Here is a 19,434-nt window from a genome sequence, read left to right as displayed (position 1 = left end):
CAAAAAGGAACAGAACATGTATTTCAGTTTGTTAACATGTCATACAAAAAAGTTCTCATATTTCCTGCACTATCACGTACACTCTTAATATAAAAGATAGAACTATGCAGCACTTTAAAGACTAGTTAAAGTTAGTCAGCAAGACCAGACTAACATGGCTACATCTCTATTACTACCCTTAATATAGGAACTGTGGTGGGCAGATAAACTCACCCACACATTAGCAGGTAGCCACTGCCCCTCATTACAACAGAGACCCCTCCTTTCAGTCCTATCTCCATTCCCTATCTCAAAGTGAGAGCTCTGTATTCTCCTTACAGGTGGAGGGGATTGGATCCTGCTGCCCCAAATGCAGTCTATTTGTCTGAATGATTGTCTATTCATTTTCTGGGAAGTAAGGTCCTTCAAGCCAAATACAGGGCATCTTTACTCTTTCTCTCGGAAACCAAGTCTGAAACAGAACTAGTTAAAATTGAGGCAGGATAGCCATGAAAATTGCCTCAGAAGTGAGATCTTTTGGACTGGGGAACAATCCCCTTAGAGATGTAGTAGAAACCCATCTCTCATAAAATAATACTAGACTAAGCACCGAGGAATACAATATCCTGCAGGAACCAATCCTGTACTGGCAAGAGGGAGATAGACAAGATGGGATAACAGGCAGTGCTAGGCCAGAAATGATTTTCCCGGACTAAGAAAATGTTTGACATTTTGAAAAGCTTTCCTGTCCCAATTTTGGATGAGATGTCAAGATCTCAAAAATGTTAATGAACTGATTATCCCAGAAAAGTTTTGGTTTGAGTCTATCAAAACACTTCCTTTTTACATTGATCTTTTAATATTTTAATTCCCCCCCCCCCTCCAAATTTCAAACTGAAAAGTCATTTGGAACAAACAAACATTCTTCTGCCCAAAATTCTCATCTTGAAAATGTCAAAATGTCCCATTTTGAGAATTTTGAAATTTTTTCAAACTTTTTTTGGCTATGAAAAATGAGTCCAAACAGACCCTTTCAGGAAACCTGTTTTGCTTTTGCAGAATTAATATTTTCTGATGAAAAAAAAGGGTCAAAAAATTCCTGACCGGGCCCAATCACAGGTACTTTCCATTACTCTCTCTGTCAGAAGACATGTGGAAAGTGAGGCTATGTTTGAACTCATCAACTCACTGGATGGTCCAAATCCAAGTCAGGGTCAAACTTGGTGACTAAGTGATGACACTTGTCAAGTTCAGAGATTTTTCTTGGAAACCAGTAAACTGTAAAGAGAAATAAGATCACAGAAGTGAATGTTGAGTTAAGTACATCTCATGTCACGTGGAGAGGTCATAGCACACACATGACCTGATGTGGCACATGCATACACACATGCTCACATCAATTCTAAATAAATTGTTCATGATATCACCGTGCTTTGATGACTATGCTCCATGACGCCCATGATCCCTTTGTTTGGGGCACCTACCCTCAGCCAGACACAATAAACTAGTCTCCACCACATGATCAAACATGGATTCCCTCTCAACATCCCAGCACAATGACTGCCCTCCCCCCTCACGCACACACCTTTCGCTACTTCTGTCGATGAAGCTCAAAAACATCAAGGGTTAGGCGGTAAGGGAATAAATCTATTTTAGCAGCCTTCCCAGGCTTGTGTGAAGTTAGGGAATAATCATCCAATGATGTGGACCAGGCTATTCACCTGCATTGCTAGGTCACGTGCAGCACTGATTAGCTAAAGATGAAGGGACAAAATTGCCAGGAATGCAGGGGGAAAATGACCCCATATTAGCAGGGTGATACCAAGAATTCCAGGCACATGATCTTCTGATGCCAGGTATGGTAAAAGAAAAAACCCTCGCCCATGACTAATCACTTTCCCATCATTCCCATCTTCTGCTCTCCTTTCAATTTGTATTTCTGGCCATATATAGCTAGAGCTGTTTCCTCTCCATCTCTAATATAAGGGCAGAGATAATATCATGTTTAAAACACCTACCAATTCTCAGAGTGCTGGTATCTTATTAGGAAAGAATTAAAGATCTTAAGGAACCTCTAAGGCTACTTGACATTTTATCACCTACCTAATGGCTTCCCCATGAATCAAAATTGGGAGGAAGAGAGAAATCCTCTGATATTAGTGCTGTATCAAAATAAAATTCTAGCTCAACTAAAAAGAATTAATTTCACTAGTCCTTAAAGACAAGCAACTGGCCAAAGGTGTCTCACTGATGTAGAAAGAGCACCATCCAAACACACTTGTAGTTACTGATACGGGGGAAGAAAGATCAGAAATATAAATTAGACAACTGGTTAGAATAAGAAGCGTGAACTCTGTATAGTGTTGGGAGATGGGCATTAAATTCCTAATTCTGTTGCTTTTAGACCTGGAAGAAGGAATCTGACCAGTGTTCCCTGTTAACTGTGGGCTGGGGCAGCCACCCAGCAGAGATCTGGGTGGCACTCAACTGATTAGGCGAGTGCCCACAGCCAGCAGCATGTGTTTCTGCTGGTGGTGCACATTTGCACATGGCTTGGTGCACATAACAAACTGTATTCTGCATGTGGATGGAAAAAATTAGAGGGAACATTGAATCTGACACCTCTTAAAAGGGGAGAAGTGAGAGAGAAAAGAAGGGAATTAAGGAGTCTACTCTCATGGGAGGTGTATTCTATTCTATTTATTCTATTCTGATCCCCAGCACCTGAGTGTTGTAATCCCTATGCCAGAGTTTTTCAAGCTCAATCTTCATGTTAGAATGGAAGAAACTGAAACAGCTGCAAGTTCCTTACACTTGTCTTCCTTAGTGCTCCTCACTTCTTCTGATACCCTTTTGATGGAGCTCATGAGAGTGCTGACATCGGAGCTATGGACTTCACATCGTATAAAATATTCCAGCTCAGTGGTCCCCGCCCGAGGCTTCCTGCTGGGCCTTGTCTCCAGGTGGTGAATTTTAGCTTCAAATGTCTTTGGAGAGTGGAAGAGGGGAAAACATACAATGTAAAAATACAGGCTTTGATAACATTGCATTGCAAACTTTCCCACAGGTGAAATTAAAATCGGGAAGAAAATCCAGAAACACAAGCCTTTCCCCAGGATGCCTGCATGGCAGGCATCTGGGTATTTCTAGTCCTGATCTGATAAACTCCTAAAATCAGAACAAGACACCTTCCTGTTAATGCCATCCCTTTTATATACAGCAATGTAAGATGGTTGAAATTCTGTGACTGAAACTTTCTCCCATTACAAATGCAGCTTAATCAAGAAAATGTCCATTTTGATTAAGCTGCATTTTGTGACAGGAACATGTTTCTGCAAGAAAATGTCAATTATGTCAAAAACCACATTTTGTAATGTCAAAAATTGAGCACAGGAATATGGGAACCCTTTGAAATGTGAACCACGGGGCCATTTTTCAATTCTCCAGCTGGGAGAATTAAATTGAGAAAAAAAATCTTTGGAAACAATCGATCTCATTTTGAAGGAGTGGTTTGAAACAAGATTTTTGCTTCAGTTTAGAAGATCAAACTTTCACCATTGCAATGTAACATTTTCAGATTTCTTTTGGTGAACATTTTTTTGTATTTTGGCTTTGCACTCTCACTCGGGTAAAAAAGTTCTTTCTAACTTCTGGCATTTCCTGTGTATGGAACATTGCCCTCTTCAAACAGTGCTCTTGCCAAAGTGATGAGGACTCTGGCACTCAAGTGGCACAAGCCCTCAAATCAAATGGCTGCAATTTGTTGTAGTTGCAGAACCTTAGTACTTATTTTTGAACCACTGCGGTACATATAGGTCACCTATATGAGTGTCAAGAGGAAGTGACATTCCACCAATACATTTAATGTCTCTCAAATGCCTCCTATGGGTGTGGATTTCACCCAGTGTTACCCTAAAGGAAGCAACACTCTGGGTGAGGAGTTAGCTTTTCTTTTCCAGGCCCTGTCAGTCTTGTGCTCTGGCCAAGGTGCTGAAATGTCGAGGATAAAGAAATTGCCAATTCAGTAGATGATGTCTGAGTCGTCTTTTCTCTCTGAAGGTGCTACAGAGTCAAGCACACAGATTTACTCTCCCTTTCCAACAGGTTTTCATGCATTATACCCATTTCCACTGAATTCTTCTTTAAGGCTCTCCTACCACAACTACTACATCTCAGTTCATTCACAGACTCTTGATACCCCAGTCAAAAAAAGCTATCAGCATCTCTAAAAAGTAATAGGAAGAACCAACCATGACCTGCCCTTTCACACCTCCCAGATGGGAAGCTAGATGCTTGGCATGCAGCTTCTGCCATCTTCCCATCCCCTACTAGCCTGGAAGCAATATTTTCATTCTAATCCCCAGCATGTAAACAGGCGGGGTGATATTGCTTGGTCACTGGGCTGCCTCACAGAGCATTGTGATGGATTGGGTTAGTTTCTCTTCCAGTGCCCTGAATCCTAATACATGGAAGTAACTCCCTTAATTAGTAACTCACTTCTGCTCCATTTGGAATTAATTACTAGACACTTATGAAATATCTGAAAGAGTTCTCCTTTGGCTCCTGTTATCTTTGTTCCCCAGCAAAGGGAAAGAAGCAATGTCACAGGAGATCAGCCAGTGCCTGTGTAGCCATTAGAACATCTTACTGCTGGTGAACAATTGGAACATGGCCTCATGCTCTACCTTCCAATCTCAGTGACAAAGCTAGGAGTGCTGCTAGGGATGGCTTGTGTACTGGAGAACACCAAGGTGCCCACTAGAAATACCTGAGAAAAGGCCAGATCCTCAACAGGCATAAACTGGCATAACTTAATTAAAGTTAAATGGAGCTCAGATGAGTTACTTGTAAGCACAGATGTGGACCATCATACTAATTCTTTTATTAAACATGAAAGAAAGAACCACAAAAATCAGACATTTTAACGGAAGTCGACTAGCTTATAAATCAGTCTGTTTCTCAATAGCAACACTCAAGTGGCTCATTTTGCTCTGCTGTCTCTAGACTAACTGAACACAGGTTCAAGTTAAAATATTAATTCAAGCCATGACTATTTTTTTTTTTTGCTTACTCCTCAAGCATTTGTATAAAGGAAAACAGTAGCTTATAAACTTCATTTTAGCACATGCACTGAAATGATTAATTTAGATGGAATAAGAGACACCAAAGAATTAAAGATGTTAACATGATCCTGAAACTCTCCAACATTAAACAGACCTCACCAGGACAAACACTTTATTAATTTTTAAAACATTGGATTAAAGATACAGAAAAAAGAGAAAGAAGTAAAGCATCAGAAACTGAATACTTTTATTCTAATATCACTTGTTCCCTTTCCCTTTAGAAGCAATGAGTCTTTAGAAGGGAAAAAGCCTTCTTAGACAGTCATTTAGAAGCTGTGACAGGTGGCAGTAACTGTCCCTCTGAGCAAAAGAACAGAAGCTAGTTGGAAGGGAGCTCTTGTTATTGCTTTTGTTGTTGAAGTCTGACCCTGCTTCCATTCCGACATAAATAAATGAGCACATGTAAAATTGGCGGGGGGGAGGGAGGAGAGAAGATAATCAAAGAGAGAAAATACATTTTTTTCTCTGGTGTTTAATCTTACTTGTGGCCTCACTATGTGAGGGGGAGAGACTACAAGCACTACGCATGATCTTATTAGCCACTTCAAGACCTAGGAAACTTGTACCAGCCTCTGGCTGCTTAGGGCCTGGCTTTTAGCTGCCTTTCTGATTGCAGGATTACCACAGAGGGGCTCAAAAGAGAAGTTTGACCAGCTAAACCAGACTCTTATTAGACAGAAAGAAAAAGGAGAGGGAAATAAGGTGAGGAAGAAAATGACACATGGGAGTGCAGGAGACAAAGTCTAACATCCCAGGAAGTGTTTGGAATTTAGTCAAAGCCAATGGAAGTGGCACTGTCATCTGACTCCCACTCTTTAGCCTGGTCTGGGCAGGGCAGGGCAGGGCATCTCTCAGAATTAAGACAAAGAGGGTCCAGAGATCCAGAAGTCAGCGTGTGAAGTAGCCTGCTGGTGAAACTTAGCCTGACTTTCTTCTTGAGGACTCCAAAAGGGACTAGTGGGCAGAACAGCCCCTGCCCCTTCATTGTTTGTCCAGTAATTAGGCCTAATTTTTGACACATCAGTTTTGATTCACTGATGGCTTGTCCCACATTTTTCTTGTTTATTAGGCATGATTTTAACATAATCTTTGAGCTATATCAATAGGCCTTTTTGTTTGTACTAATTCAGGCTCTCTCTCTCCCTTTTGCATCTTTTCCTGATCACATTTATTAAGTTATTGTGACACTTCATGAACTTGCACTCATTTTTTTTCTGTGGAGTTTACAATGAAGATAAATGGATAGTCCCATTTCTTACAAAAGTTGAGTACACACAGCCAGAACTAAAGAACACTTCAGTTGCTGGTTTGTGTGTCAAAGATTTTCACAGCAATCACTGACTTTTTCTCAGACATAGAAAAAGCAGGTCTGAAACCCAGATCTTCAACTCTCAGATCATAGTTATCATCTGGCTGCTGACTAATACCCCTAGCGAATGGGCCCTGTGGGACCCAATGAGCTAGAGGTGCTGCCCATGAAGCTCCCAATTGGAAGAGATGTCTAACCTCTCCCTTTGACTCCAGCACTTAATTCACTCAGGGTACCTCTACACAGCAGCATTATTTCAGAATTACTGATGTTCTTCTGAAATAGCAAAGTGCGCATCTACACAGCAAGCCATTACTTCGAAATAGTGTCGAGCTGGAGGACTGCTTACTCCAACTCCTGTAACCCTCATTTCATGAGGACTAAGGGCAGTCAAAGGAAGAGTGTTGTTCTTCCTTCAACTTCCTGCTCTGGGCAGACAGCGCCAAAAGCTAAATTAATCTGTTTTGACTTCAGCTATGCAATTGACATAGCTGAAATTACGTATCTTAATCTGACTTTTGCCCTGTGGTGTAGACGTATCCTGAGATAAAAAGTGGAGAAGGTGGAGAGGCCTTTGGCATCCACTGGAAGATTCTGACAACTTCCTGGATAGTTTCCCTGGTGCAGTGAAGTCTGATCTTTGCAACCCCACTTCTTTGGGTGATGACCCAGTCTTTTTAAAATCTCTGCATTCTTCAGTAGAGGAAGGAGTGTGATTTTTAGTTAATGAGAGGCAGCACGAGGAGAAGGCATGGAGGCAATATCACAGATAAATTCAATTTAGGACCATGATTTTGAATGTCCCTACCCACTTCTCTATTACATTGTCCCCCCAATAATCAATACCTTAGCATTAATCTGACAGCTCTGATTGCATTACCAATGCGTTGGCCGCCTGAAATGCATACAGCAGAGGGAAACCAGCCTCCCTGCAGCCTGTTTCATGATGAGGCAAATGTCATTACACCCGTCTGTTTTCATATCTTGTACCTGCATTGCCAGAGGGACCTGAGAAATGAATCTTCCTCTCTTGTAACTTGACACGCTTGTGGCTTTAAAAAAACACAACAACTTCTCTTTGTCAATCTGAGAGGAAATTGCCCCCAAGAGAAAACAGATGCCATTTGAATAAAAGTCACTCTGAGTACTTTTTAAATTGTTCTCTGCCTTAGTGTTCAGAGAGAGAGAGAGAGAGTAAAATAACTACCCAAATCTACTAAATGCAGAACCCTGTACAATTCACGGATGAGAAGCACTCCACATCTCATAGTGGGGAAGTAGTAAATTGTGTTTGAAATCTGTTGTCTGAACTCCTGAGCCTTTTCTGACAGCCACAAACTTCCTGGAAAGAGACAGCAACTGTGACAAGAGCAGCAGGGCTCTCCAATACTTGCCTTATGGACACTTCTGATCCATAGCTCCCACGGCAAAGACTCAGTTTCAATGAATGTTCTTTTTCTACCTGTCCTCAGCCGCTCTGTAGTGTTGCTGTGTATTGTTAATGGTAGCCTGGTTTCAACCCCCAGAAGTGGCTTAATTTCAGTGTGGACTAAGATGTTACATGCACATGCACACACATGATCTAATTCTCCTGTCATTCACACCACAGAAGAATTTTGCTGAGTTGGCAGTGTTCCCCCATACGCTAGTCACAGATCTTCCCCCCACACCCAATGCACAGTGTTCATTGCGTGCAGTACAAGGGGCTAGCCACTCACCTCAAACACTTTAAGCGCATGGGACAGCGAGGAAGTTTTGGCTCCCTTGAGGATGAAGAAAAGGTTCAGCATGGCCTTCCCATCCTTTTCCTCAAAGACAATAGTTTCTGAGGACTCCGCAGCTTCGGTAGCTGCTGCTGCGGCTGCTGCAGCTGCTGCAGCTTCTCTCTCCTTCCTGGCATCTTCAATGAGGCTCTGCCGTCTACCAATGAACCGTGGAGACTGGAAGGAGAGCAGAGTTAGAAAGCAGCAATCCTCTCCTTAACACAGCTGAGGGAAAATGGGACTCCCACCACTAGAGACCCACCATACTCCTCCTTCAAGGACTAGCAAGAATAGCTATAATTGGAGACAACTAGAGCCATCTGGCTCTGCAAACCTGGGTCTGGGCCCAGCCTCATTTCAAGGTTCTGAATTTAACCGTATGTGTTGTCAAGTGTTGCAGCTGTCCCACCGCAAAGGGTGCTCTAAAGGATTCAGGTGGGCAGCCATTGGGGGAAGGTGGCAGAGTTGTTACAGACACTGTTGTAAGTAGGGTCGGATGTATTGCCCATTGATACCAGTGGAAAGACTCACATTAAGTTCAGCTGGAGTTGGTGCAAGTCTCCCGTCAACTGTGACTAGGTCAAGCCCCTAGTGCAGTGAGGGGCCCTCCTTCATCTCAGTGGGCTGCAAAATGGTCATAACCAAGGTGGTCTCCCAGGATAGGATAGTTTTGCTAATTGTACTTGCGTACCTATAATTTGTGGGCTGTGCCAACTGAACTCTAGCAGCGCTTTGACTGGCTGCGGAAGGGGTACACGGCTTTCACAGTAAATGTTGTGTGCAATCGGCACATGTCCATGCTTTACGTGCATGTCACTTTTGTAACAGTGGCAGAGAAAAAAACTACACAGACAAAAAACAGCAGAATCTGGCAACCTTGTCTGTGGGGAACAGGAAACAAAATGTCTCGTGGGCCACACATAGGACTCCAATGGATCTCATGCAGCCCTCGAGCTACTGGTTGCCCCCCATTGCCCTGGTGAGTGACCCCTTTTCTCCTGGAAGCAGATTAAGGCACATCATCTTTGCCCTTCACATTCCCCCTGTGTAGACTCCCTACTGTAGCTAAGAAAAGTGTGTGTGTATTTAGTGTATTACTAAGGCTGAGCCTGGAGTTTGCTGTGGGCATTGTGGATTCTATTATGTCTGAGATCTGTTTCACAATAAAGCAGCTTCTTCTAGAGCCTTGGGACACACTGAATGAAACCCTGGCCTCCAATGAAGGCAGAAGTCCGGGTCTCACAAGTACCTACTGCAAGGAGCTGAGTAGCTTCGATTCTCATTGGTTTCCATGGGAGTTACAGGTTCCCGGTGTCTTGGAGAGTTAGTTCTCTCATGCTATGGTAGGTTCCAGTGCAGAGGGAATATGTCAACCCAATCATCTTTTACTTACGATCTTTTTATTCACTGCCCATAAAAACAGATCTTGGGCCTCATTCTCTGTTGCTGTATTTGGGCTAGATTCATTTACATCAGTAGAGAAATTGATCTATCCCTTTTTTGTGGGTGCCTTCCCATACACCAGTGGTTCTCAAAGTGCAATTTGGAAGGCGGTGGTCCATGGCTCGAGCTAATCTCTTCCCCCCCCCCCCACACACATATTCCCCTCATGCAGCAGGGAGACCACGCTGCCCCTGCAGCCTCATGTTTGACCCACAGCCACAAAGGCTACAGCACCAGCTCCAGCTTCCCACTCGGAGGGTGCAGCGGGGGCGGAGGTGGGGCCAGTGTGTGTGTGTGAAGAAAGCCCCAACCCTCCCCACCAGAGCTGGCTGGTGGAGAGAAACTCCAGCTCCTAGGAAGTTTCCTTTTGCCGAAGAAGGCTCATCTGTAGCTATGTGTGGAGGGGAAACCCAGCAATGGGGTTGTTTCACTGAAGGGGCAGAGGAGATTGCAGAGAAGCATGGATGCCAGGCAGTGGGGGTGGGGTGGGGAATTCTTACTGCTTCTCCATCCCCTCCCGCAGGAAATGTGAGAGCGGGACTCACAGGGATTTCCGGGCGGCGGCGCTTCCTAGCGTGGAGCCTCCCCCAGGCTGCTTAACCGGAGGCTCGTTCCAGCTTCCCTGGGAGCTGCTGGAGTTACCACCCTTCCCAGACACCCTGTTGGTCCCCAATGCCTCCTGCACATGGGATGGGACAACTCACTTCACCCCCACCCCCACCCCCACACCCTGCACAAAGGCAGGAGCTCCAGGAACGTGGGGCTTTCTGCTGGGATGGCATAAGAGTGCGGAGTCCCATGCCCTGCTGGTGTTGGCACAGACCCAGCCCGCCCCACCCTTACATGTGTCTGGGAGACAGACAGGAGGCATCTGAGGTGTGTCTGCCAGGCGTGGGGGTATGAACAGGGCAGGGGATCTCAGTGAGTGGGGAGGGGTTACCTGTGGGAGCCTCTCAGTAGATGAGGGGGTAGCTGTGGGAATCTCTATGTGAAGTGTGGGGGAAGAGGTGACTGTGGGATCTTGTGAGTGTAACTGTGGGGGTCTCAGTATAATGGGGTGCCCGTTTCCCTGTGTGAGGATCAGGAACAGCAGCTGTGTCAGTGGCCCCTTTGGGAAGGGTGATTACCCCCCACTCCCCCCCAATCAAGTGCCTCTCACAAGCCCCAGTGCAGGGAGCATGGTACTCCTGTCTGGGGATGGGACAGGCGCAAGGCCCCAGGGAAGGTAGAAAGGGGAGCAGCAGAAAGTCCAGCCCAACCTGGGGTGGAAAAGGAGCCGCAGGGCCTGGAGCAGAGAGCAGCAGGAGCAGGTGGTGGCTGCGGAAGAAGAGGAAGACTATGAGGAGAACGAGGATTTCTCCGAGCTGCCCAACACCTGCAGCATCACCCAGCGGCAAGAGGAATGAGGAGGAGAGTTGGTCTCTGGGGGAGTCCAAGGTCAGCAGCCCTGAGCCCCCAAGACTCTTCTGAGCCTGCTGCAACAACAACACTGGCAGCCTTGTCACACTGAACCCCTCATTTTTGTCCCCACAGCATAGCCTAAGGGGGTCCACAAAATCCTGAAACCCCAGAAAAGTAAATCTGGCCTTTGGGAAGTCCTGAACCTCAGTCCTCCCTGTCCCTTCCCCTTACCCCATGGGGCTGGAGTGCCAGAGGAGAGAGTTGTCTCAGTTGGGGGCCATATCTGTGAGGGTTGGGGTTTTTTGGCAGAGTTTTTATTTTTGCTTCTCACTTGTGTGGTCCCCAACTGATTTTTCTGTGGGTCAGTGACTCCCGACACAAAAAACTTGTAATAAATGTATTTATGCCATAAATTAAACATTGAAACCTTTGTTTTTGGCCGTAAATTTTTTTTTTTGCTTTATTTTAAATGAAGTTTGATAAACTAACATGAGAAAGTTAAAAGGTTTAATCTGTTTAATAATTTAAATCAAACCATTCTCCCCAGCTGCAGCACTAGCAAAATGGCTTGGGCATAAATATGTAATTAATGGTCAGTTTTCATTAGCAACTGGTGGTCCATGGAAAGGTTTGCATTGAGCCACGTAGTCCATGGGCCAAAAAGTTTGAGAACCACTGCTATACTCTGAAGCAAGAGGTGTCTCTGTGGAGATTTATGGCCTGCACATAGCAACTTTTATAGACTCCCATTATTGTCTTTTTTTAACCGTTCTTATCAGAGATAATAGTTTCAAATACATCTGAAATGGCCTTAACTGGACTATAAGTGAGTGAGATAGTCCATCTGTAAGCTCCCACCAGGCTTGTATCTACTGCTTATTATGTGGTTATATGTTCACAAAAAAGCTATGACCAGTGAACCTGGCCGAGCACACTTGTGGTAATATACCTCCTTGCCACGGCAAAGCTTAGCAACAGAGTGGGCTTAGCAGGTCAGATAAAATAAAACCAAACTGAATCTTTATTCCTGATTTGAAATTTCTGTGCTCCTGTTTGCAGGGAACTGAGGAAGAAGAAAGACTGTTTCAGCTAGAAACAGGAAGGATTGTGAGCTTCTGAGAAAACCTGCTCCCAGCCCAAATTTACATGTGTATAAGAGATTTTAGTTCTGCTAAAACTTTCGGATGCTTTCCCAAGTGGAAAATCTTATTTGTATGACAGTAGCCCCTACTCAGATCAGTTGTGCTAGGCATTTTATAAGCAGAGGTAGAAAGCCCCTGACCTAACATCTAGATGGACAAGGCAGACAAAGGTTGGGAGAAATGAAATGTTATCCCCATTTTAGAGATCTGGAACTGAGGCACAGAGCGCTTAAGTGGCTTGCCCAAGTTGCACAAGAAATCTGTCACAGAGCAGGAACCAAAGCCAGCTGCACTGAGTCCTTACCCAGTGCCTCAAACACAAGCCCTTCCTCCTTCTTGTATTGAAAATCTCTGAATTTTTTGAAGTTTGCCCACCCATTGTTCTTCAAATGCGTTGAATAAGCCAGCAAGAGGACTAGTAAAGATTAGTACAATTTAAAGTCACTAAATATTTTTTCCCTCCAGTTGAATATATGTGACCTTCCTTATATAAAGTCAGGTTTTAAAGCATTATAAAATCTTTCACTTCTTTTTTCTCCCCACCTGCGTAAGTGGCAAACCTCGCCCATGTGTTTGGGCAGGGCAGGGCAGGGCAGGGAAGGGGGAAAGAGTCCTTAACAGTTTTGAAAGGATTTCCCTTGTATTTGTTTTCATAATAGAGGATTTTGCTTATTCGCTTTTGATTTGTTGTTGGTGGTTTTTTTTCAAAATATTGAACATTTTCTGTGTCACAGTTAGAAGTTTTCAAAATAGTAAAAAAAATCCTTTCAACTGTGGAAAAAAAAGAACCCTGCCATATGATGAATGATGACAACTCAGCATGGGCGCGTCTACACAGCACAGTTATGCAAATTGCATATCTTATTTTGAATCTATTTTGAAATTTGAAATTTAGTGGGTCTACACAGCACCAAATTGCAAAGTAACGTGCTATTTCAAGACATCCTTTAAACTTCATGAAACGAGGGTTACCAGGATGCTGAAATAGCACGCCCGTTATTTCAAAAAATATTTAGAAATAACAGGCTGCTTGTATAGATGTGGGATAGCTCTTTCATGATACTGCCAGTATCCTGAAATAGCCATACAGTGTAGACGTACCCTATGACGAGAGGAAGAAATGACTTATGAAAAAAACACAAAAAAGACTAATACCAAGAGATTAAAACCCAGATGGCTACATTTTTCAGTTAGTTTCCATTGAAAATATTTCAAAAATGTTGATAATTTTTCCAAAAGATTTTGTGATTTTTTTTAAAAAAATTCTTTCAAAACGTAAACCTTCTCTACCATTCAGCCTTCTTTCTTTGCTCTTGTCTTTTTTTAATTTCCTCCCCTTACTTGTGTATTTTCTTTTTGAATCAATCTGGATGATCTAATAGTATGCAGCTAGCCTCAATGCTTCCCTCTCACATTTTAAACATAGGCACTTCTGGTTTTCTGAGCAGCATATTTTTATACATCAATCCACGTACCCACCCCGACTACTTTTTATGAAAAATTCCCTTATGTGGTGATATTTGCAGCTTGTCACACACTTGTTCCTTGCAGTATGAAACACACACACACACACATTTGAACAGTTATAGATTATCTTCATGATCAGGTGCACAATGAGTATGGAAGAGTAAGTAAGTATTCATGTCCAAACAGAAAATTCATCTAACAAATATATTAGATCCCAATTCAAGAAAGCATTCCTATGTAAGAAATCAATGGAAATGCTTTAAGTCATTCAAATGCTTAATTTAAACTTCCTGATACATGGGACAAATACCTCTCTGCAACACCCACTATCTATAACAAATACACTTTTCAATGATCCAAGACAAGCAATGCTTTAGCAAATCATATCCAATGCTAAGTTCAGTCAACATTAGCTTTGGCTGGGTAGAGGAAAAGAGAAGAAGAAGAAGAAGAAGAAGAAGAAGAAGAAGAAGAAGAATGAACCAAGCATGACAGATATTAAGGGCAGGGTTTTATGGGCTACTGGAAAGGGCTCTGAGAGCATGATCATGTGTGTTATGTAAAAATCTGAATAGAATAAGCAGACCAGATCATTTATAAATGATCATCGCTTCCATTCGGTGAGTTATGTAGCATTCAGTCCGCAGCCTAATCAGATATTGACACTGTAGCTTTGCTAAAACTTACTGTATGACACCTCCCCCTTTTCATTATTAAGGTTTGCTTCATGGATGTGCCGCAGACTGTGCTGGACCAAAATGGAATCAGTTCCCTTCCTTTTCTGCAGCTGGTTACTAGAAAGAACTATAGAATCCTCCTAGCAGCTGGCATTCACCTACTATGACTAGGTAAGTTAACAAGATACTAGATTTTGTTTGGGAGGGCCTGGAAAGGGGGTGATATTTGTCTGCCATCTCCACTGCTTACTCTATTCCGTCTGTTTGCTGGTTTTCTATCAGGCTGGTCTCTCCTGCTATTCTCCTTTTTCCTATTTTTAGGCTGTTATTTAAATCCAAAGGGGTTAAGTTATAACTCAGTACAGTTGCACAGGATTTTCATTACAAAGAAAACTAATTCCTCCTTCCACATTGGCAGTCCTCTCGGTTTGCCTTTTTTTTTTTAAGAGGTCATTGTTTAAAAGGTTTGTTTGGAATCAGCTTGCAGATTAGTGTATGTATATTTTAGAATCCTTATTACAATAAAAGCACTTTTGTTCTTTTAGTCATCAGGTTGCTTATTCTGGACTAGATGTGGTACTTTACTCCTACAACCGCCCTTTTGAAATTGAAGTAACTCAGACCCTGACTCAGTGTGAGTAAAGATGCTGGAGTAGGGCCTTCTGAGTTTAAATAACCACAGCAAGTTGGCTTTCGCCTTGCTTATAGTTTTAAAGAATCTAGGAAATAGAGAGGATTTTACTGGTTATAAACATTTACTATAGCCTAGTATACTGATTAATATTGTGTCCTTATTTCCTTTAGCCAGTATAGCTTATTTTGTTCAGCAACTGATACTAATTATACTAGCAAAAGCACTCTTTTGCTGGTGAGTTTTTGACATTACAGTTATGATGTCAAACCCTTTTTAGGATAGACAAGGCTTAAATCATCAATGCTTAGAGACAAGCACTTTCTTTTCATTCTGTTTTCAAGCAGCACCAAGTGCAATAGGTTCGTGCTATGATCATTTTAATAATAAAGGAAACAGAACAGCTCCATTAGAACAGACTGAGTAAGAGAGTCAGGAAGCAAATCTAGGTTGTTAAAAGACTGAAACTAGATGACAGCTTGTTCTAGACATACAGGTCCAGATTTTTAAAGCTATGTAGATGTTGCTGCAGTCAGCATCACGACACCCAAATGATTCAGAAATTTAAATCTCATTTTCAAAAGGGATTTAGGCACTTAGTCTAAACCCATTAATTGGTTACAAGTTCTTGACTCTGAAGTGTCTAAATCCCTTTTGAAAAAAAGATTTAGATTCCTAAATCAGTTAGATGTTGTGATGCAAAGCACAGCAACACTGACATCTCTTTAAAAATTGGGACCACAACCCGTTAATGGCAGAAATGCAGAGGCAGAGCCTCAGTGAATGAATAATGAGAATGTGGAAACCTTCTGCAAATGATGCAGTAAAAAGGATACAATCAAGAGGAAAAGATTTGCCATCTGTTATTAAATCCTAACACAGTTTTGTTCTAAGATTTTCCAAATCCCCGTCCCTTGGCAGGCAACTGTGTTTTGAAATAACTTGAAATCTGGTTATCAGCTTGTTGGTATTGAAAGTGGTCTGAAAACGGTGTGTGTGTGTGTGTGTGTGTGTAATCTGGGTGCAGCAGCTTTAGTAAGACAGGATATACGGTGTCATCCCATCCCCTCAATCCAGTTCAATTTTTAAATTATCCATTTTGGTGGAAGGTGAGAATCACTGAAAGAGACAGAAGAAAACCATCTAACACAGTTTCATTCTGAGCTTTTCTACTCTTCCTTCCCAGGGTGCCACAAAGGAGACAGTATTACTATCACTAATTCACTTGATAAACAAGACTATTCAATGACACAAAGGTTGTCATTTAAAGATTAAATACCCACATGAATTGTACAACACCAAATAAACACTCCATCCATTGTAAGCTCCTACTGTTACCATAAACAGAGGGGCAGGCTCCTAAGCATTAATTTAACTGGCAATCTGGAAAAAACAGTGTTCTAAGAGTTACCTGCTTTGCCAGCCAAAACAGTCGTTTGCTGGTGTAAGCAGCATCTCCACTAATCGGGTTCTAAGAGTTAATTACCTTGTAGGTCACTGTTTGCTAGTTGTAAAATGCCAAAAGTGAGATGTGACAACATCTGTGATTTTCAATGACTGTGTGTTATAAGAATCACACTTACCTTTTCATTTCCTAACTCTCCTTCCCTTCTTTTCTAGCATGCTACAGTGTCTAGGAAAGTTTTGTGTTTTTTGCTTAGTAGTTGATTTTACAAAATACACAGCATTGCAAAGAGCGGAGGCAAGAGTGTGCCAGCAAAATACTAAGAGCATAGAATGGAAAGTGCTATTCCCTGAAATTAGTATATCCAAAGTTTAATTCCAGTTTTACCAGGTTAAGCAACAATTATGTATTGGATGATATGACCTCCTCTGTCTTTTCTTTCCATGTCTAATATCTGTGGTTGTGGAAAATAGTAGAAAAAAAGACAACATGGGGAACTTTAATTTAGAGGATGAAGTTTGTGTGCCGCAATTCTCATCTGACTTTGGTAGGAAAAAGGTTGTACAGCCATTGCTAGGAAAAGCAAGAGGGATATTTAAACACATATATACTCTATAATATAAACATAAACTCTTACCTTATCCAGATTTTCAATATGTACTCTTTGCACATAGTAAGAGGCACATTTAAAAGTCTACTAATTTAAAAAAAAAAAACTTTGACTTCTATCTAAGCGTGTTTGGCGCAAACTTTGGAAGGTACTAAAGTGAGTTTGCCAAAGGCAGGTGCCGGTCAAAGCTATCATTTAAGATCCTACTGTGCCCTAACTTTGGGGTATTAGGAAGTTGTTCAATAGAGTTGCCTGCCCAGTGTAACAGTCAGCCATCTAGCAGAGAGAGAGCCTGCCACAAAAAGGAACACACTGTACATTAAAGGTTTCTTTTACAGAATGCTGCATGCATTGTGGTCTGAATGGCTTTAATATCTCCCAGGGACATCATTTGGCACTAGATGACAAAATTGGTTTTAATTAAAACTCCCTGCACATCCCTAGCCCCTGGCCCACTGAATCAGTGTATCTGACACTCACCTGGATTCAGATTTTAAAGGTAGTTTAAGACCCAGCATCAGATGTTACCTTCCCCTCACATATAGCTATATTGCATGTGGGATTGTCCCATGCACTGAGCCGCTGGCCCTATCTCTTTGTGGGTGGAAGCAGACCTGGCAATAATTAGATGGTACCAGTTAGCAAGTTTGCCTGAATGCCCACAACTTCGTAGCTTCACTGGAAAAAAGAAAGACTTGCATTTTCATCAACCAGGCAGGGAATAAAGCTCTTTAGCTTAGTGCCCTGAAATGAATAAGCCCTAAAGAGTGCTTAGATGTTCAAAGTGCATTTTTATCCTGGGGATTCCTTGTTACTCTTGTTTCCACTCTCTTGAGGATTATTTTATTATTGGTTATGGTTCCCCATTTTCTGCTATTGATATTTATTGTGCTGTAGTTTGTGTGCATGAATGAGGGAGGCTGGATTTTATTTCTGACTGTGTATTTTTGCCAGTCCTGGGTGCCTACTTGCCTGGGTGCAGTGATGACTGAGAGAGAAAAGGATCAGTTAGTCCGGCTAGCTAAGCTTGCAATGCCCTGGGCAGCTTTGGCCATTCTAGGGCTGGCTGGGTTTGTGCAAGCCTGGGGGTCGGGTGGGGGGTTTCTTACCATGATGGCCTCAGCTTGCTTGGAGTCCAACTCTGACACCGCCCTGCGGAAGCCTTTGGCCGAAGAAGTGGAAGAGTTGGGAGTTGGCATCCTGGCTGTCGCCCTGGCTCTGCTCTCAGCTTTGCTTTTCCTTGCCAGGCTTTTATAGGGCAGTTCTGACGTCAAAGACCCTTTCCCATCCCTCCCCCCACTTCCCATCTCCCTCCCTTTAGCCTGAGGGGGAGAAGAGAGAAGGAGGAGGGAACGTGGAGGAGAAAAACGCTTCTGTCCCATTAAATCTAATTGCTACAGAGATTGCAGACACCCTGCCTCTGCAAACCAGCCGTCAGCCCTTCTCCTCCTGCACCTAAAAGCATGTGCTTTCTAGTTCTCTTTCTCTCCTCCTGCCAATGGGAGTTTTCTTCTCTTCCACTTTCTTCTCCAGTTTGGGTGACACCAAACCAAAGGACTTTAACACTGCAAAACAATAAAAGCAAGGGAGAAAAAGAGAAACCCTTTGTAGTCCAGAGACCTACAATTACCTAGACAACGGAATTATCATGAATAATACAAGGAATGAAATTGGACGTTGGCATGCAGATTTGGGCCTGACTCTGATCTCACATAGAACCCCACCTGGTGTAAATCAGGAGTAACTGCTCAAGTCAAAGGGTGAGCTCTAGAGGTGCAGTACATAGGCACTGCTCTCTTGACTTCAGCACTGATTGACATCAGCTGAAGATCTAGCCCGAAAGCATCAGACTGGTGTGAAACCAGCATAAATAAGTCTAGGATCCCTCGGGGGGGTGGGGGGGGGGGAAGGAAGGAGGAGAGATTTCTTATTAAGAAATTGAATTGGAACAATATTTGATGGAGTCAGGGTGTTACTCCATCAAATTATTATTCCAAACCCAGTGACCCTCAGATTCACTGAGCTGTGATATTTCCACCAGCTGAGGAGCTGCCTAGGGGTTTGGGGCGGCTGCACTGGTGGTGCTAAAACTGCCTTTTTCCCTTGAGCAAGACCAGCTGGAGTCTTATTGGAAACAACCTGTGATCATTTTAAACAGTGGTGTCACTGCAGCGTGCTGGCTTGCCAGCCCTCGAACCAAGGCCAGCTAGTGTAAGTCACAGCAGCCCCCTGGAACTCAACAGAGTTACAGGAGCCCCCGGCTTGCGACTGCCCAAGTTGCGACCCCCCCCCCCCCACACACACTTACAACCATTTTTGTAAGAGTGGAAGGTGCTGAAAACCCCTGACTTACATCCTCAGCCCGCATTTATGACAGCGCACGGCACCTACCATAAATGTAGATTCGACTTACGACGCCCCCAACTTGCGACGCTTTCCCCGGAACCAATCGCATCGCAAGTCGGCAGCCTCCTGTATGTCAAT

The 19,434-nt window shown here is 43.0% G+C and overlaps 1 protein-coding gene across 1 annotated transcript in view; it reads right to left on the bottom strand.

The window, feature by feature from the left end:
* TH (tyrosine hydroxylase) overlaps positions 1-18,157 on the bottom strand; it is a 34,618-nt gene extending 16,461 nt beyond the window's left edge. The window contains exons 1-4 of the mRNA XM_006134913.4: positions 18,060-18,157; positions 8,130-8,351; positions 2,792-2,966; positions 1,169-1,257 (exon numbers count right to left, since the gene is read on the bottom strand). Of these exons, the coding sequence (XP_006134975.1) occupies positions 1,169-1,257; positions 2,792-2,966; positions 8,130-8,351; positions 18,060-18,149 (576 nt within the window). The 5' untranslated portion in view covers positions 18,150-18,157. The remainder of the gene's footprint in view (positions 1-1,168; positions 1,258-2,791; positions 2,967-8,129; positions 8,352-18,059) is intronic.
* Between the last annotated feature and the right edge of the window lie 1,277 nt (positions 18,158-19,434).

Source organism: Pelodiscus sinensis, chromosome 4, assembly GCF_049634645.1.
Source record: "Pelodiscus sinensis isolate JC-2024 chromosome 4, ASM4963464v1, whole genome shotgun sequence".
NCBI lineage: Eukaryota > Metazoa > Chordata > Testudines > Trionychidae > Pelodiscus > Pelodiscus sinensis.
The sequence above is the reverse complement of the archived record's forward strand: the minus strand, read 5'-3'. Positions and strand labels throughout refer to the sequence as shown.